The sequence below is a fragment of the Culex pipiens genome, chromosome 2, assembly GCF_016801865.2.
Source record: "Culex pipiens pallens isolate TS chromosome 2, TS_CPP_V2, whole genome shotgun sequence".
NCBI classification, from domain to species: Eukaryota; Metazoa; Arthropoda; class Insecta; order Diptera; family Culicidae; genus Culex; species Culex pipiens.
Window position 1 is genome coordinate 137,221,117 of NC_068938.1, and position 20,703 is coordinate 137,241,819.

The following is a 20,703-nucleotide window of genomic DNA, read 5'->3' on the forward strand; positions in this document are numbered from 1 at the left end:
CATGGCCGTCGTGACAGAGGGCTGGCGCATGCGCATCAAATTTCGCAGCATATCTTTGAACGTAGCAGTGCCACCTTGAGTCGACTAGCAGCAACGATGGTTTGGAAAGCGTTCGATGCTGTGAGTTGCAAAGCTTTATGGTGCCAAAAGCTGCAAGCCGGGAGGCGAGAATAACATTATTATAAGGACAAGCAGTTAAGCATTAAAACTACAGAACAACCAAGTTTGAAAAAAACTGAAAATAACATATTAATCTATGTACATAATGCTTTTGATTTTGAAGATGTATAACAGATTTTTTTTAAACTAATTACTGGATAAAATTTTAACAGCAATGGAACGAAAAAATATCAAATACTTCAAAAACTTAACTTTGGTTTGCTTCCCCAACAAATTAAAGTGTTTTACTAAAAAAAATAAAGGAAAAAACTTTTACAATCGATTATAAACTATTTGGTATACATTGAATATCGTTTATTTGGAACACTTTTGTAGTTGAGTTTCTCTGCAGCATTCCAACAAAAATATTGTTTTGAATATGAACTAGTAATGAAAAAATAAACGTAGGGGAAGGTGGAGCAAAACGACTATATGGGGCAAGAGGAACAATCGCTCGTATGCCCGTAACTTTTACAATTTTGATTATTTCCTGTATGAGGAATTGTTGCTAGCAATGCAATTTACTGATTCTACTACCACATAACCGCCAAAACGACGTAAGATTTAATGAAGTTTTTTTCAAAACATTTGTTTTCTAATAATATTTGGAAAGCACAAAATAAGGCTAAGGGCTCGTTTTAATGCTCATTTTATCAAAATGCTTTTTTTCCTAGATCAGTAGTTTCCCTACCAATGACGATTATAAGGTTTGATTTAACTTTTGGTTATTTTTGTTGAGAGCTTTTAAAAAATCTTGTACCATATGGATTTTTAATATGGGAAAAATACGAATTACTCAACAACATATTTTACTGGGAAACAAATACATAAAAGTACTTAAAAACTAATAAACAGTTGTAAAAAAGTCAATGATTAACACTGGAACGCCCAACGCATGTCCAACTTACACGGACGCCCAAGCCTCCCAAAAAAGGTGGAACGGTAACTTCAACTCGCTGGTTCTCGGGCATTACTCAACCAATCGGGACGATTCTTGTTTCCAGTGATTTGTTAGGATGTCTAGATGATTCTAGAACTTTGCAGAATTAAATTTGATCAAATCTGTAATTTTTGCGATCAAAAACATCGTTCCACCTTTTTTAAAACGGCTGCCTCCGCGGAATTTTTGGCGAATTTTTTTTACACGCAAAAAAAAAGTTGGAACGATGTTTTTGATCGCAAAAATTACAGATTTGATCAAATTAAGTTCTGCAAAGTTCTAGAATCATCTAGACATCCTAACAAATCACTGGAAAGAAGAATCATCTAGATTGGTTGAGTTATGCCCGAGAACCATTGAGTTGAAGTTACCGTTCCAACTTCTTTGGAGCCTTAGGCGTTGGAATGTTAATTTAAAAAAAATGTATATCGGTATTGCACTTTGACGATCTATTATGAGAAGCCAGAAAGATCACTTTCACGCGCAGCGTAAAACGCGCTTATGCTTCGACTTGACGACTTGTCGATCTTTTGAGCGAGAACGTGCCAGGACTTCTAATTTGATGTTCAGTATAGGATTCTGCATAAAACCAAAAAAATGAACAGACAAAAAGGGTAAACATAAGACGTAAAACACTAACATGGCTGTGTCTCTGAAAATAACTTTTTGGAAAATCTTCAAATTTTGGGCACAATGGCTTTTTGTTTGAAATTGAATTCTTTGAATTTATAATATTATAAATAAAATAGTCAACAAAATACCTCTATAAATGGCTTTGGCCAAATTTACTGGTCCAAAATTGTGAATCGCAAAACAGAAACTTAAAAATTTGAAATTTAAAAAATGTGGGTTTTACAAGCGGTTTTCTAATGATGGAAGAGCGGATACATACATCGTACAAGTATTTCAGAAAAAAGAGCTCTAAAAAATCAGGCTTTGAGTTCCAAGTTTCGGGGCGAAATTCAATCGAAAGAGCGCATGAAAACCCTAAAAATTAGTTATAGGATTTTTTTTTGGGATAATTCCCGGCCATGCACGAATTTTCAAAGATTTCTGAGAAATGCGTTTTTTCTAAAAGCAAACCTTGAACCTATCTTTTGTTAGAAAAGCAAAAATATGAGTATAAAAGTCACCCTGGAATTCAACATAAAAATTTTCAACACTGCTACACATGATCAATACGATAAAGAACTTTGCCAATATCTCTTTAAAAAAATCCTTTTAAATCTTTACTTTTATTTTGACTAGACATTCGAAGAGTTCAATAACTGAAAATTTTAATACTCCTATTGTCAAAACTCTAACTGTTTGAAAACTTCCTTTAGGGCACTGGTCACTCTAGATTGTGGAAAAAATGTGGCCAATATGCTACCGTCTTGGTCTCTCAGTTAACAACAATAATTGGTACAACATGAATTTTGATGTAATACATAGCCGAAAAAGTAGCTTTTTAAAATCTGTCATCGGTCAAATTATTGTACCTTGATTTTTCCCAAATAAAAACAAATTTCACATTCAATTCAATTCTGTTTAAACCTGTAGTTCATCAACTAAAAAATGTTTATTGTAGGAGAAATACTGAGTTTTGGAGGATCCTTTCAGTTGTGTATAATACTTTTATATCAGTGGATACAGATACAGTACAGTTTGTTGTAGGAGTAAGCGATAAACAGGAAAAGATCTGAAGACCTGATACTATTGCTGGTATAGAAGGTGGATTGTAGGAGAAAAACGGGTTCCTAAAAACTTGGTCACAAATATCACGGCACCAAACTCGATATCAGAGTGTTCTCTGACATCATGCAACTCGTCCAAAACCGCTGTAGCAGTTCGCTGATCCATGTGTCCAGCGATTCCATGTTGTCGCCTTCTCGAGCTCGTCCGTCGGGGAAGTTAAACGGCAAGTCCAACATCATTTTCAGGATCTTGTTTGAGCGCGTCTGCAACTTTCTGCCAGGTTGGAAATCCGTACGTGAGCGTTGGACGGAAGACGAGTTTTTAGAGCAACAGTTTTTTGGCATTGCTCAATCTTGACCTTCGGTTCACCAGCGGCCAGCAGTGTTTCTCAACCGGTGAGGAATTCCCCCCTGGGGGGGAATTTGGCCATTCTAGGGGGGGAATGAGGGTTCAATAGAAATTCAATGTCTTGAATCATTATTTGAATCATTCTTTGCAACTTTCAGTTTCTTTGATTAGTAATAACAACATTTGTTTTTTTCCCAAAAAATAGTTATTAAAGTTTCAATTTCTGTGAATTTTGACATTTCTTGAAACAATAAAATGATTTTTTTTTTAAATATTTCTGAGGTATTTGTATTTTTTTGGACTCAAGCAGATTTTTTGTGACAGATTTGCTGGTTTCTGTGAGATTTTTGTACACTTTTTAACAAGAATGTTTTATTAAATAATTGGCAGTTGACAAAAAGTTTTTCAAATATTATTTAAGTTTGTTTGAATTCTTCACATTTTTTAGAGTAATCTGCCTTTTGCCGCAGATAATTAATAATTTTATTAAATATTTGTACATATTTGTTTTTTTATTGTAATTTAAACAATAAGAAGCGCAGAATAGTGGCTTTTCATTTTTTTTAAATTAAAATAAATTGTTTTCAAATACCTTCTATAGTTTTTTTTTTTGTTATGAAAACTGTAATCTTTTTGCAAACCTAAAAAAAAAATATGTTTGTGCATTGATACCAGTAAATTAAAAATAAGGGGGGGGGGGGGGGAATGAAGTTCTTGCAAATCAGTCAAGGGGGGAATGGATCGCAAAAGGTTGAGAAACACTGGGATAGAGCATCCTTGTCAGCTTATCACATTACTACAAGTGTCGATGCGCTCAAATTTCATATTGAATGCTGTTTTAGTATATCACGAAAATGACGGGAACAGGTTGAAAATCACAGTAAAACCATCTATATTTACAAATGACTGCCAGACTTTGAACACGTTTTATTTCAGATAACAGAGCATCTCAAGCATCCCAAGGCAAGGGGATCCCCCTTTCAAAACTGTCGTTTAAGATTATAGGGGGAGAGGGGGTACACAGAAAAAAAAGTTGAATTTTGGAATGTTGAAAATTTGGTAGGTTGAATATTACCTCTTTTTCTGAGTAATATTACATAAAAAATGTGTAAAAATGTGAACCTGATGAATATTCAACCCCGAGCACGCTTATTACATTAAATTTAATTAAAAATACATTTTTTAATGTTTTTGGACTCATCTATCTATAGAATAATGAAGATTATGGTAAAAACTATATAAACAAACACGTAAGCAATTCTTTACCAAAACCGGAAATGGATTTTATTTGTATTTTTTGATTTGGCTCAAACTTTATGAGGGCCTTCCCTATGACCAAATAAGCTATTTTGTGTGATTGGTTCATCCATAAAAGTCTCCATACAATTTTGGCTGCTGTCCATACAAAAATGGTATGTAAATATTCAAACAGCTGTAACTTTTGAGTGAATTTTCTGATCAATTTGGTGTCTTCGGCAAAGTTGTAGGTATTATTGAGGACTTTTGAAAAAAATAGTTACACGGAAAAAAAATTGCAGATTTTTTAATCAACTTTGTTTTCACTAAAACTCAATTACCCAAAATAAGTATCGAGATTTTTTGATATGTTTTAGGGGACAAAAATCCGCAACTTTTGAGCCATAGAGAAACATGGTCAAAAAATCTGCCGCAGAGTTATGACTTTTTGAAAAAATGGTGATTTTTGGAAAAAATCGAAGTTTAATGTTAAAACAAGTTTGACATTATTTTTTAATGCAAAATTGAATTTGCAATCGAAAAGTACTTTACAGATTTTTTGATAAAGGGCTCCGTTTTCAAGATATAGCCACATAAAGTTTGATTTTAGCGAAATATTTGCAGTTTTTCAATTTTTAAAAATAGTGACCATGAGTGATCGTTTCTAAAACATTTTTTTTTTGGAAAAGTTCAGAAAATTTACTATAAAATTGTCTTAGAGACATTGAAGATTTGACCTCGGGTTGCTGAGATAGAGACGCTTTAAGAAAAAGAAACACGAAAATTGAAGTTTTCTTAATCTCACCAAAACAACCCACCATTTTCTAATGACCATATCTCAGCAACTAATGGTCCGATTTTTTAATGTTAATACATGAAACATTCGTGAAATTTTCCAATCTTTTCAAAAAAAAAATATGTTGATTTTTTTTTAATCAAGACTAGCATTTTAAATGGGCGAAATATGAAATCTCTGGCCCTTTTAAAATGTTAGCCTTGATTTAAAAATTTTCAAAATATTTTCTTCGAAAAGATCGGAAAATTTCACGAAGGTTTCATGTATTAACATTGATAATCGGACCATCAGTTGCTGAGATATGGTCACTAGAAAATTGTGGGTTGTTTTGATGAGACTTAGAAAACTTCAATTTTCGTGCTTCTTTTTCTTACAGCGGCTCTATCTTAGCAACCCCAGGACCAATCATCAATCTTTCTTAGACAATTTTATAGTAAATTTTCTGAACTTCACAAAAAAAATATTTTTAGAAATGGTCACTTATGGTCACTATTTTTAAAAATTGAAAAACTGCAAATATTTCGCTAAAATCAAACTTTCGGTGGCTATATCTTGAAAACGGAGCCCTTCATCAAAAAATCTGTAAAGTACTTTTCAATTGCAAATTTAATTTTGCATTAAAAAATAATATCAAATTTGTTTTTGCATGAAACTTTGATTTTTTCCCAAAATTGCTGTTTTTTTCAAAAATTCATAACTCGGAGGCAGATTTTTTGAATATGTTTCTCTATGGATCAAAAGTTGCAGATTTTTGTCCTCTTAAACATATCAAAAAATCAAGAAAATAAAAAATACGTATTTTGGGGAATTGAGTTTTAGTGAAAAATGGTTGATAAAAAAATCTTCAATTTTTTTTCCATTTACCTATTTTTTCTCAAAAGTCCTCAACAATACCTACAACTTTGCCGAAGACACCAAATTGATCAGAAAATTCACTCAAAAGTTACAGTTGTTTGAATATTTACATACCATTTTTGTATGGACAGCAGCCAAAATTGTATGGAGACTTGTATGGGTGAACCAATGACGCAAAATAGCTTATTTGGTCATAGGGAAGGCCTCCACAAAGTTTGAGCCAAATAAAAAAATACAAATAAAATCCATTTCCGGTTTTGGTAGGGAATGGCTCAGTCTTGCAAATAACCATCCTACCATGCTCAAACTTTTCCAGCATAGTTTTACAATGTTCAGCTTCCAATTTCTATGATTTTTTCTCCGGAAAATTCTTCCTAATATCGAGAAATGCTGGGGGTGCATTTTGCCCCGGAGGTGCATATTACCCCCTCTCCCCCTACACTCTCGTTTTCGGTTGAATATGGTTCAAGTCATTAAGAAATCGATCCGTAATGTTTAATTTAAAAAATATATAACTTGAGCTAAATCGAAACCAATAAGCATTCAAAAATACTTCAATAATCAGTATAAAAAATTCAAGCTACATGAAAATTATTGTAATAATTCGTTGAAAGTACTGGGTAACATCATGTCTGCATTACGAATTATTTCAAAAGATTAAACTAAAATTAAGTTATACTTTCAATATCCCTGAAATCAAATACTTGTTTGCAAAATGATTCAAAACGCCACCGCCGGATACCACGAGATGCAAGATATGCACCCAGATAACAATCAAACGAGGGACAACAACGCCTTCCTACCAGGTTACACCCCACACCACCATCACAACCCGGAAAATTGCGGTAGTCGTGGGGCGAGAGATATGATAAAAACTCAGTATCAACAGCCAAGTCCATGCTGATAGCGCGAGAATAAGTTATCAGGTCGCTTCTGGCGGCGGGTCGGACACTTTCGGAAACGCCAGAAATTTTGCACTGACAATACCACGATGACCGCGGTGCGCGACGGACGACGGTTATCGATAATTCGGAAGTTTACCTGTGCGAAATCGAGGGTAACACGTGTCCGGTCGGGATGAGTGTCGGATATTCGTACTTTATGGAGATGCTGGGGGTGGGAGTGCACCCAGCTGGTGACACAGTGCCGGAAGGTGACCTTGAAGCGCCGAAAAGAGGTTCGTGCGGTGAAGAAGCTAACTTGGGACTGTTTTCGGCAAACTTGTCAATTTTGAACCCCTCTTTTCAGAGGGCAAACATCGGTCCAGTGTGAGGAGGCTAGTGCATCGGTTCGAGGCCCGTGCCAGTGAGCAGTTCGAGCGGGTCAGTGGCCGATTCTCGTCCAGAGTCCGAAGGTTTAAGCACCCTAAAGAGGATGCTGCCACTCAAGGATCTTCGCAGGGCAGCTCTCCGTTACCTTCACCTTCCGAATCGCAGCCGACGACGACGTTGTGGTACCTGGAGGAACGCGATAAGATAACCGACGACGGAGTTGATAACGACGACGACGACGACGATGAACGACGGTAATGGTCAGCCTCAAATGAAAAAGCCCCGTTTCGACGTGGGTTTTAGTGTATCGCTAGCGTTTTGTTATTGATAATGACATTCGATGTTGTGATTTGGGGCGGAATGTGTTTTTGCGTGCAAAAATAGGTGCGAAAGAATCCGTGATTTGGCAAAGGTGTCCAAATTGCTGTAATTTTAGTGCAGTGAGTGCTAGTGGGGTATAAGTATATGTAAGAGCAACAAAGTAAGAGTAGATTCAAATCAATGACGTTGAAAAAAGCGAAAATAGACCATCTTTAAAAAGTGAAAATTGTGACTGGGAAAAGGGAAGAGTGAATAATTACTTGAAAAATGAGATGAAAACTTAAGAAACATGAAACATATGAAAAAGCTATTATTAGCGAGTAAATTGATTAACTTTTAGCTGCCAGTTGAATTAATTTTTTATTTGTCAATTACCTGAAGCCATGGTTTAATAAACTGTTGTAAATTATAATGCTCTTAGACAAAAGTCAAACGATAGGTGTTTTGTCGTGCTGACTTGTTGAATTCAAAAAAATCTAAAAGATTTGGATTTTCATATTCAATTTCAATGATCCTTTAAAAACAGATATTTTTTTAAATTGAAATATACCGCAGTTTAAGTGCAAAAAGTGTTTTATGACCCTTAACCATTTTTTTATGTTGTGGGTAAAATTCTAATGTTATGCTTGGCAAAAAATCGACTGTAAGTTGATTGAACCCCATTTTGATCTTTCCAGGGTTTTGAACATTCTATATATTTTACCTTCAGGCAAAAGTTTAATTGTAAACATGACTGGAGCACTTTGATAAACAACTTTTGAAAGGTTTTATTAATTTTCTTAAAACTTCAAATAAGAAATATATATGACTTAACATTCTCGTCAAGATCAAAAATCCCTTTTTAAAAATAATTCTCTTGAAAAAAAATAGTTATAAATCACTTATTGAAATGTTATGAACAGTTCGTGCTTGCCATTTCATTAGGGCACATAACTTACTTAACCAAGAGTGTGTCCCTTTCACACCTTATGTAAACTGTCATTTGAGTGAAAGGGATACACTATTGTTTACAAAAATAATGTGCCCTTTTGAAATTTTAGGCTCCAGCTAACAATAAAAATTTAAAAAAAAATCAATTACAAACAAGTTGAAGACAAAATTGAGCAATTCCAGCCCAAAACAGGAATTTTTCAGGTACTTTTTTCTCGACCCTCTCCGATTTCAATGAAACTTTGTAGACATGTTATCCTACGCTTATATGAGCCATTTTTATGTATATGGAGCCAGTTCCACACGATAATGACATTTGAGAAGGGCGTAAGTGTTTTAAATATTTTTGTAATTTGGAATATAAATATTTCTGTATCTCTAAGCCGTTGCATCGTATCCAAAAGTGGTCAAAGACAAACTTGTAGGAAATTTGACGGGCTTTTTGCAAAAAATACACTGAAAGAAAAAAACACTCAACTTTTGTGAGATTTTTTGATTTTTAAGTTTAAAAGTCAAATTTGAGGGGGAGCCCACGATTTTTTTTCGTTCAAAATTTTTATAAAAATAGCCTAAGATGTTACATCGCTCATTACTGAAAACATCATATATTTTCAGTGTAGTATAGTAACCTGGATAGTAAATTAGCTTATATCTGTAAGCCCATATATCCAATTGAAATGTGGTCAAAGACAAAATTATGGGAAATTGGACGAGCTTTCCGGTAAAAATATTTACGAGACTGAAAAATCAAGTCTGTCATATAGAAATTGCCAAAAACCATCAAAGAACCTATTTTTAACATTTTTATTTTTAAAACCGCTGTAACTTCACAAGGATTGGACTTAGGACAGTAGTCAGTATGTAGACTTTTATGTAAAATTGTCTGGAGAATCGATTCCCGTATTCGGTTTTGAAAATTTTGACGTTTAGAGCACTTTTCAAGAAAACAGTTTCAGTGAATGATGTTTTTATTTTTTTAGGTGAGATGCTCCATTCTGCATTTTTCGTGAGTCTTTTTGTAACATCTTAGGCTATCTTCACAAAAACTTTGAACGAAAAAAAATCGTGGGCTCCACCTCAAATTTGATTTTTAAACTTAAAAATCAAAAAATCTCATAAAAGTTGAGTGTTTTTTTTCTTTCGGTGTATTTTTATCAAAAAGCCCGTCAAATTTCCTACAAGTTTGTCTTTGACCACTTTTTGATACGATGCAACGGCTTAGAGATACAGAAATATTTATATTCCGAATCACAAAAATATTTAAAACACTTACGCCCTTCTCAAATGTCATTATCGTATGGAACTGGCTCCATATACATAAAAATGGCTCATATAAGCGTAGGATAACATGTCTACAAAGTTTCATTGAAATCGGAGAGGGTCGGGTACAACCGATTCCCTATTTGGCATGGAATTGCTCAATTGCTGAATTTTTCACAGTTTTAATTCATGCACCAACCCCAATCCAAAGGTCGTCAGTTCGAATCCCTGGATGGAAGGTTCCTTAGAGTTAAAAAAGGTTTGGGTGCTCTTCCAGCCTTTGGACTCCTCGGTTCTAGTAAAAACATGCAATAGAGACCACAAAAATCAGTGGGTCGTGAATGGTTTGTTGTTGTTCTATACATAGTTTATACTAAATTTACTAATATTTTCCGATTTTGGAATGCTTCAAAATTACACCAGTTAAAAGTCCATTCAAAAACAAAACCTCAAAAGCAATCAAGTGTTTTTAGAACCCAAATCCTTTGGTTTCTTGGCAATGACAAATCGTCTAAAAAAACTGATTGCATCAATTGTATCATGTGTAATACACAGCATTTCAATGCTTGTTTACAATAGTCGTAAAATTTCCTCAAAATTCCATATTTTGGCAGCATGTCTGTCATACAAATTGAAAATATTGTATTGCTTACTATAAAAAAATCAATTCAAATTATTCGCTCTACATCATTGCCTTGGCGTTCTCGATTGCGAGATTCCTACTCGAAACTATGTGTCCGAAGGCTTGATTGTTGAGGCAATTGCAAACCTCTTTTTACACCTTAGCTTCCATCCACCCCGGGATTCGAACTGACGACCTTTGGATTGTTAGTCCAACTGCCTACCAGCGACTCCACCGAGACAGGACCCAGGGAGGCGACTCCTACACCTGGACTGAGCTATCGACCTAACCCTTTGGGTTAGACCGGGGCCAACATTTACTTTCCCATCCGACGGAAGGCGTGGTCAGACAAATTTCGTATCGAAAAATGCCACCGGGCCGTCTGGGATCGAACCCAACCCGACTGGGTGAGAGGCAACCACGCTTACCCCTGCACCACGTTCCCAGCCGCATTACGAAACAAATTGATTTTTTTTACAAATTGGTTGTGAATTCGTAAATGTTGGCCCCGGTCTAACCCAAAGGGTTAGGTCGATAGCTCAGTCCAGGTGTAGGAGTCGCCTCCCTGGGTCCTGCCTCGGTGGAGTCGCTGGTAGGCAGTTGGACTAACAATCCAAAGGTCGTCAGTTCGAATCCCGGGGTGGATGGAAGCTAAGGTGTAAAAAGAGGTTTGCAATTGCCTCAACAATCAAGCCTTCGGACACTTAGTTTCGAGTAGGAATCTCGCAATCGAGAACGCCAAGGCAATTTTGTTGCAGAGCGAATAATTTGATTTTTTTTGCTCTACCAATTTGTAGAACATTGTTACATTCTAAATAATAACCCTGCAAAGCTAGAAAAAACACGAAATTTTAAAATGAAAAAATGACTCTTCTGGGTCAATGTAGATTCAAAAAGTACATTAAATTTCCCCTGAAATGACTTGTTTAAAAAAAAATAGTATTTTTTTCGATGAAAAATATTTTTTTTTTCGGAATTCTGAGTACGCCAACAAATCGGGCGCTTGGATTCGAGAGCAGGGGCAAAAGTAACTCCTTAGGACAAAGTTTCACTAAAATTTAATACATGAAAATAAGGCCCGTAGCCAGGGGTGTGAGTTTTGGAAGACATATGGGAGAGAGTGAAGAAAAAGAAAAGAAGAAGAAAATTTCTCTTGGGTAGCGATTTTCGTGTTCTTTATTATGTTATAGAAATTATCATTTCATTATAACTGTCAATCAGGAAGTACATTGTTGCATCACAAAGTTATATAAATTTTGATGCAAATTTGATTTGATACACAGTTTTTGCAGTGCCTTCCAAAAAATATAATCTAGACATACTGATTTATTTTGTTGCAGAAATACGACAAATCAAGTTATTTACAAAGTTTTTAAAAGTGATAATGATATTTTTTTATTGTTAATCAAATTCGTTTATTTCAGTTAAAAAGTTATTCAAGATGGGCAGAAAGCGAAAAATTCTAGCAAAATTTGTCACTCTGGCACAGAGAAAGATGAATCTTTATTCTGGATGACACTTTAAAATACTGGCATTCCCAGATTTATCGAAGCCGTTGAGAGTTGGAAAACTCCACCCCCAAATCACCCTAAATTATATTTTTTTTTAAGTCTAATTTGTTTTCGTATGAAATTTCGATTTTTTCCAAAACTCACTATTCTTGCAAAAATTCATAACTCAGCGGCAGATTTTTTGACCATGTTTCTCTATTGCTCAAAAGTTGCGTGTTTTTGTTCCGTAAAACATATCAAAATATCTTAAAAATCTAAAATACGTATTTTGGGAAACTGAGTTTTTGTAAAAAAAAGTTGATTAAAAAATCTCATTTTTTTCCGTGTAACTATTTTTTTCTCAATAGTCCTCATCAATACCTACAACTTTGCCCTTGGTGTCTTGTTCATTCAAAAGTTACAGCTGTTTGAATACATACGTACCATTTTTGTATGGACAGCTGCCAAAACTGTATGGAGACTTGTATGGGTGAACCAATGACACAAAATTACTTTTTTGGTCATAGGGAAGGCCCCCACAAAGTTTGAGCCAAATCAAAATATAAAAAAAAATAAAAATTGTCGAAATCGGCCGATTTCGTAGAGAGCTGCTCCTTTATAAATATGTCTCGCGCTTCAAGTTTCAAAATAAATTATCTCTTGTCGATTTCGAATCGTAAATAATGGGCCTTAATCATTTGTCAAGTCTTCAATATTAAGAATTCTTGAAAGTTACGTTGCGATCAAATATTTAAAATTTCGTCCTTTTCCTCAGCAAAACCACCATGTGCCCCGGTACGCCACTCCCCCTAACGGACGAGCAGCTGGAGCGGATATCGCTGCCCGATTCGGAAACCATCTGCGACTGCTACAACGAGTTCATCTACCTCTGCCTCACCAAGAGTGCCGCCGATCACCTCAACTCGTACGACTCGTAAGTGCCCCGCCAATGCTTGTGCCTTTGACGGTCAATGCTAACCCCTCAGAAATTCTTGCAGCGACTTCGAAGAAGACGACGACACTGACATTCCGGCATCGGCCGAAGCGAGCAACACAACGGTGTCACTGCGACTACCAGGGGATTACATCCACTATATGTTACATGGCCACTATCTAGTGAGGCGGCTTAGCGCAGAGCAAACAACTAACCTAGACAAGGAGGTCAACTGCGCTGGTTGTAGTGGTGGGAGTAGTTTCGATGACAATGATTCAGTATTCTTGGACGCGGAAGAAACTCTGCCAACGACGACGATTTCCTTCGAGGAAACTGATAAGGCTGTGGGAACTTTGGAAACCGATAACGATATTGGGAATGGCAACGAAGACGACGAGCAAGTCAGGTGATTTATTGTTCTTTTTTGGGACGATGACTTCAAAGATTCGCAAGTTCTAAATGGTGCTTTGATTTCAGAAAACTAGCGTACCTGATCGATGAACTGGTTGAAACCGAGCGGAATTATATCAACACCCTCGAACGGGGAATCACCACGTACATCAAGAACGTCTTCCAAAAGACCCCGATCCCGTCCGAGCTGATCAACATGAAGTACCACCTGTTCGGGAACATCGAGTACATCCACCTGTTTCACAAATCCATCCTCCTGCCCAAAATGATCGCTTGCGGCAAAGATTCCGGCCGGATAGCGGACGTGTTCCGGAAGTATCTGGAAAATGACTCCTTCTACGGCTACGTCCTGTACTCGCTGTACCACCCAAAGTCACAGCGACTCTGTGAGCAGTTTAGCCGATTCTTCGAGGACCATCAAAATCACAGTGGAGATAAGCTAGGCGTCAAAAGCTTCATCCTGCAGCCGATCCAGCGACTTCCGAGGTACAACATGATGCTGAACAGTATCGCCAAAGCACTGAGAAAGTCTGCTCAAACCAGCTCAACCTCGATGAACCTCCAGTCGGTGGAGGCTGCCCAGCGAATGATGGAGGCGTTCATCAACAGCATGAACGAGTCGATGGCGGTGAACGATATCGTGGAGTGCGAACGGGCTGAGGATGATGAGGTGGAGATGGGCTTTGGAGTGCCGAAGCCGGCCACCGTGCTGAAGGAGCAAAATAGCGAGAACCAGATCTTGTTTCTGTACCCGCGGGAGTGCGAGAACGCGGAGCGGAATAAACCGGTGAGTTTTGCCGTTACAAATATTTTTCAAAGTTTACGTTTGTTTAAAATTAAACCAACATTTATTGCAATTTCATTCCAGATCAACATCCTGCACCAGGGCAAGTTCAAAAAGGTGTTCCCGCTGTACATCAACGATCTGCGACTGGGCCGCCAGTACCAGGGCAAACTGTTCATATTCGAGCGGTGCGTGATTTTTACCGAACAGACCAAGCAAAAGCCCACGGAGCAGTCGAAGCAGAAGCTCCGTTACCGGGGACACTTTGACGGGCAGGAGGTCGGGTACGACTTCAGCAATCACCAGATATTGAGGGTCGTATCGGAGAAGGAGCGAGAGTACGCCATTGAGGTTAAGATTGATATTCAGAATCCGAACGCGGCCAATTTGGTGGTTGTGGTGGAACTGCTGAGGGCGATCATAAGTAAACGTGAGAAGAAGGAGGGATTTATCATTGAGAGTACTGAGCTGACGATCATCCGGAATGCTATGGTGAATCGGAATAGCAGTAACAGGAGCAGTATCTCTAGTACGGCTAGTAGTTTCAGTTTTTACAACACGTGTGGTCCGGAGATAGTGGAAGAGTCACCGTTGAGTTTCTACCCGAAGCAGGACTTCAACAACAATAGTTCGGCGATCGACACCATGATCAACTTTCATCAGTATTACGAAAAAGCTTTGAGTGATAGTTTGAGTTTCTACATGAACTCGTTGCCGTTTGAAGTACGAGAACAGCTGACTGAACTGAATGAGATCCTCAACGATATGTTGAAGGTTCAAAGAGGTCTTAACTTTCGACTATTTGAAGACGATCTTCGCCAGGGTGCCGAAAGTGACCTGAAGTATCTCTGTGTTATTTTCCATGACAGTCTCAAACAGTCCGAGTTTGAAATATTCCTCAGATATGTGGAACGATCCAAGGCTGCGGAAGCCATCCTGATGAGCTTCGAGCAGTACTTCTCCGGCCAACCAAAGGAAGATGACGCCATCTGCCTGTCGATCGATGCGTTCCTGTTTCTTCCGATCGAGTACGTGAATCGCTGCTACGAGTTCTTCGAATCTGTCTGGAGAGACGTCCACGGATCAACGGGCACGATACAGCTGCGAAACACCGTACTCGACTACAAGATCAACTACGTGCACGATCAGCTCTCTCTGCTGCGCCAACGGGTCAACGAAAACTACTACATCCGGCAGCTGATCATGGACGTTGACTTCCTGAACGAAATCGAACTGGTTCAATACTCGGAAATTGTTAGACTCGAAGGATCGTACGCCAACTACCGGCTGTTCCTTATGAAAACGGGACTGCTCTGCATGAAAATCAAACCAGATCAGGTAACATAATCAACTTTTCAACTTTCAAAAACCTAACCTCAAACCCTTGTCCTCCTCCCCAAACAGCAACCGGACAAACCGGAAGCCTACAGCGGTGTGACGTTCTACTGTCCGTACACCAAGTCGACGCATCGGAGCAGTAAACGGAGCGAAAAACGGTGGATCGTCTACCTGGACGGGAAGAAGACAACGCTGATATTCGCTGGGAAGCAGGCACGGCACATGACCAGCGATCAGTACCAGAAGCTGGCGAATCAGATGCGAGCCAAGGCGAGGGTTAAGAAGCGGTCGTTCTTTAGGGCGAATGATTAGTTTAAAAGGCAGGTTTTCATGCAATTGTGATAGTGAAATATAATTTATTTTCTGCTGGTAATGAATTGTTTTTTTTTCCAAATTACTGCGAAACTTGTTTTACTTAAAATGCCTACAAATCTGATGATTTTTTTAATTCTGTTTCAATAATACTTGAACATTTTAGTTTTGAAACTTATTCTAACTGTTCTAAGGGTTTTTTTTTTCCTTAACTTATTTTTATTAGGTCCTTTTAGGTGCTGTGACCAGGTTGGGACCGAGGATCAGTAAAACAATATATAATAACAAAAAAAAACTCCTTAAATTCCATACTTGGAGATCATGTAACTGACGAGGGTTACTTGGTCCAAGCGGGTCTTGCAGGTCTTGAACCTGCCGATGTACTCGGAGAAAATCCCCCACAGCTCAGCCGATCTGTAGAGTACCTCCCCGGCTTCCTTCTCCGTGGCTCCACCGTCTCGGGGGCCACCTTGGCTGCTTCCTGCGGGACGAGGGCGATCCTTGGATTTTCCGTCCGAAACTGCGCCCGGCAGCGGAGGGAATTCCGCCGGCGTAAACGCCGGAACTGCTGGACTCTGCTTCTCCACCTTCCTTGCCGGCGGTTTCGGTTTCGACGCCTGCTGGCGCTTCCGGTTGAAGTCCGCACGCTTAGGGCAGCTGCGGTCCGTGGCTTCGTGGGCTCCAGAGCAGTTGGCACACCGCTTCGGCTCGGCTTCTTGGACTTTGCACTCGTCCATCTTGTGGGGACACCCACAGTTGTTGCACCTGCCTTTCAGGTGACAGTTCCTGGTTCCATGACCCAGCTGCAAGCAGTTCCTGCACTGGGTCACGTTCGGCCGCTTGTTCCGGTAGGCCTCCCACCGGATGATAGTGCTTGCCACAACTTTCATTGCAGAGAGCTTCTTCAGATTGGTGTATCCCTTGGGGAAGACCACAATGTACGGTGTTTCGTCCACGGTGGACTTTTCCTTCCGCTTGATGATATGCACCTCCAGCGCGTCTAGCTTGAGATCCCTCTTCAGCAGGTACTTGACCTCGTCCGGTTTCAGTTCATCAGGAAAACCACGAAGAACCACCCGATGATTTCGTTCGCTCCGCCGATCGTGGGTGTAGAATTCCACTTTCTTCTTCTTGAAGAGCTCTTGCAACTTGTCAAAATCTTTGACAGAGAAGCAGGTCACCTTGATTCCAAATCGGGTTAGTTTGTAAATCGGTTTGAAACCTAATTTACAACTTTCCACTATCGCCACGAGCTTGTAAAAATCCGTGGTGTTCTTCACCACCAAAGGTGGTTGCTTTTGTTTACCTGCCGACTGGCCGGGTGGTGGATCCGCCGGGGCGTCCCCTCTTCCTGCTGGGCTGGCATTGTTGTTGTTTTTGTTATCCGCTAGCGGGCTGAACTTGTTGTTATTGAGCACATTCTGCTCCACTTTTCCTTCTTCGACGACAGCTCCGGTGATCTCAGGGGTCTTCTTCCGCTTCCGATTTCCGGGGATGAGTTGAAAATCATCCGTCTTGGAGGTCTCTTCCACCTCCATCCGTCAAACAACTCGAGGCACGATGCCTTTAGCGCTCACGTCACACACGTCTACACTCTCGGAGCTGTCAGAGCCAAGTCTGTTCTTAGGGTATGATTGTTCAAAAAATCCGATAATCTAGTTCGCTTCCGATTCGACCAAATTTTCATTGAGACGGGTTAAAGGTATTAAAATAATCTTATAAATAAATGTTTCCATAATATAAAAAAACATGTGAAAACTTCTTCTTGGGGTTCTATGAACCCAGATTTGCGGTTATGATTCGTGCAGTTGGCTCGGGCCCAGTACTTAACTGGAGCACAGAGCTTATGGGAGACATTTACTATAATCCCATACAAAATCATCCAAACTTCAAAAAGTCATAGTGTTTTGGAATCTGGATGATATTTTTGTTTTTTGCTGTATGGGTATCAAATGATCGGGATTTTTTTCAAACATTTTGAAATTTATAACACACATTTTTGAAAAAAGTCAAAATTTTCACAAAACTACGCACTTTTGGATTTTTTGTCCAAATCTCAGTATTTTACAATATCAAATGGGTATCAAACGATCTGAAAGTTTTCATACATTTCGATAGCAATAATTTTTTTTGTGAAATACTCAGAATTTTCACAAAACTACGTATTTTTGAAAAACATGCTAAAAAAATATGTTTTTTTTACAATATGCTTATCAAATGATCGGGATTTTATCTAACTTTTCGAAAGTAATAACAGAAAATGACAATATGAAAAAAAATCACTAAACTACGTATTTTTGAAAAAATACTAAAAAATCAAGTTTTTATAGTATGGGTTTCAAATGATCGGGTATTTTTCATATATTTCATTTTTTGTAAGTGTTTTCTAAAAAAATGTTCACAAAACTAAGTTTAAAAAAACTAGTATTTTAAGTTTTTTTAATCTTTACATAATAACAACTGAAATTTCAAGTATTTTTTCAAAAGTACGTAGTTCTGTGATAGTTTTAGTATTTTCATGAAAATATTAAATCGGAAAGTAATAAAAATTACCAATGATTTTATGCCCATTAATTTAAGTATTTTTTTCAAAAAGACGTAATTTTGTGAATATTCTGAGTATTTCATAAAAAAATATTATGACTATTACTATAAATGTGTTAAACAAATATTTGGTACCCATATGAAAAAGTTTTGAAATGTTTAGTAGTTTTTCCGTAAATACGTTGTTTTGAGAATTTTTTTAGTATTAATAAAAACAATAGGGGAGATGGGGGTAAGACGGCCACCCTGAGGGAAAAGTCTAATAAAATTTACACAACAGATTATTTTGATCTCAAATTGCGTACATATTGTTCTACTACTAGTCCATTATAGAAATGACATAAATTAGTTGGTCTAAAGACCAATTTTCAATACATTTCAGCAATTTTAAAAAATAATTGAAATCGTATATATATGAAATACGCCTGGGTAAGAGGGCCACCCATGTGGGGTAAGACGGCCAATGCTATAAATTAACTTAATAACTTTGCTAAATCCACCCAAACACCTACATTGTTGGTTCAACAGACTTCTCTGAACATCATAACTATTTTGGTTGAAAAAAATCAGGTTTCAAATGTGAAGAAAAATGCTGTTTAAAAAATTTCATATTTTGGCTCAGTGAATTTCATATTATTGCGACCACATTTTATAAAAAAAACTATGAATTTTTACTACAAAACAAACACAATTTGGTACAAAAAAAATTAGTTTGTGTATTTCGATTAGAATAAGTAAATCAAAATTATGTAAACAATTTTAAATTAGCGATTTTTATGAAAAGTTTGATAGGATTTCATAATATTCAATGACTTTTGCTATATCACAGTAAAGAATGTTGTCGAAACGGTAGTTTACAGCATTCTGATTAAAAATGAATAGTTTTATTGAAAATGCTTTACCTTATCTACAAATAGGACCTAATAGTCAAAAAACCGTCAAAATATAACCTATATCAAATAAAATCTACAAATTACGGGTGGCCGTCTTACCCCCGGAGGAGGTGGCCGTCTTGCCTCCAAATAAATTATTTTTTTAAACATTTTTTGCAAACAGTTCATCGCATTTTTTGAACATTTTCGAGGGACATAATCTAGGGAAAACTTCAATTTAATTTAGACAGAAAAACATATTGTTATTTAACAAAAATGCCTAAGTTGTAATTCATGAAAATTACATCCAGTTTCAAGTTCAAAAATTATTTGTTTATTTTGAGCAATTTTTATACAATTTCAAACAATATTTCTGGCAAAGGTAACTCCATATGCATTATTTAGCATGAGGAACAGTATTGCTGAACATTTTAGTAATATTTATTAGTATACTTATTAAAACAGTGGGGTGGCCGTCTTACCCCGCCTGGCCGTCTTACCCCCAGCTCCCCTAAGCCTCGTTTTGAGCATTTTATCGAGAAAATATATCATTTTCAAAATACAGGAAAAATACGTATTTTTGTGAACATTTTCATATAACTATAATTTCAATGGATAGCAGACATCATCCCGATTTACAAAACACTATAATTTTTGAAGTTTGGATTATTTATCATGGGATTAAAGCCATTAAAAAAAAGTTAATTTAAGGTGAAACGGGACGCCCATTCTGGGACAACTTCTGTTCAACTAAATTCAATGGCATCGCCTTAGTCGTCATCCATAAAGTATGTTTTTCGTTGACTTTTATTCGAGCTTAAATATAACCCTTAAACTACGCAAACGTAATTCAGAATGTTTATATCCAAGATGGTGGCGAAAATGGTGGCAATGAAATATTGAACAAAATGCATTTAATTTAATAGATGTTGAAAAGTTTGACTAAAATTGGGTCGCAGAATTTAAGTTTGATGTTAAAAGAAAAAAAATTTAAAAAAAACGAGAAAAAAATGTTTGTGATCATGATATGATTATCCGAAGTCCCATACAAACATTTGGAAAAATAAATTCGCATAACCAAATTTCGGATAATCGAGTTTGGACTGTATATAAAATAGTTGAAATTGCATGATATCAAGAGTTTCGTTCTGAAAATGTTCTATCATTTCCAAGTTATAAAAAAGAAAATTGTTACAAGAAGGTAAAATTTTATGTATTCAATTATTTATTTATTTCTAATTGTTGTCCCAAATAATAATACGAATAAAACAGTTTTTGCAGCAAAACTAGCTTTTAACACCGTTTTATAAATTTGCCTTCTACGCACAATTTCCAACCACTCGGGACACAGCGATCAACACCTTCTCTAGTCGTGCGTCGTGCCTTATCATGATTCGCGCGCGATTAGTGCATTTCGGGGAGGCGGCCACACAAGCTTACTAACATAAACACAGGTAGGTATCAGTGCCTGATACCGGCGATACCGATTTCACCGATACAAACAGGTTATGAGCGTTGTGTGTTGGATACCATTACTATGGTGAGCAGGGCTTTTAAGGTGTTGGATTATTTGCACTGTGATAAATCGATATATTTAGATGCA

General features: G+C 37.3%; 1 protein-coding gene across 2 annotated transcripts; it reads left to right on the forward strand.

The window, feature by feature from the left end:
* Positions 1–6,890: 6,890 nt before the first annotated feature.
* Positions 6,891–15,743, forward strand: LOC120425578 (uncharacterized). Of its 2 annotated transcripts, XM_039590151.2 has the most exons (7): positions 6,891–7,188; positions 7,260–7,536; positions 12,681–12,839; positions 12,904–13,245; positions 13,317–14,037; positions 14,119–15,372; positions 15,439–15,743. In XM_039590151.2, exons 1-7 carry the CDS (start codon positions 7,089–7,091, stop codon positions 15,682–15,684), a joined length of 3,099 nt encoding a protein of 1,032 aa, XP_039446085.1. In that variant the 5' UTR covers positions 6,891–7,088; the 3' UTR covers positions 15,685–15,743. The 2 variants fall into 2 exon arrangements, with proteins under 2 accessions (XP_039446085.1, XP_052564243.1); XM_052708283.1 differs by lacking the exon at positions 6,891–7,188 and having other exon boundaries at positions 7,439–7,542.
* The last annotated feature ends 4,960 nt before the right edge of the window (positions 15,744–20,703 follow it).

Coding starts and splice junctions, on each gene's coding strand:
- LOC120425578 (XM_039590151.2), top strand. CDS start 7,089: ATGAGTGTCGGATATTCGTACTTTATGGAGATGCTGGGGGTGGGAGTG. Junction 13,246..13,316: donor GAAGACGACGAGCAAGTCAG/GTGATTTATTGT, acceptor CTTTGATTTCAG/AAAACTAGCGTACCTGATCG. Junction 14,038..14,118: donor ACGCGGAGCGGAATAAACCG/GTGAGTTTTGCC, acceptor ATTTCATTCCAG/ATCAACATCCTGCACCAGGG.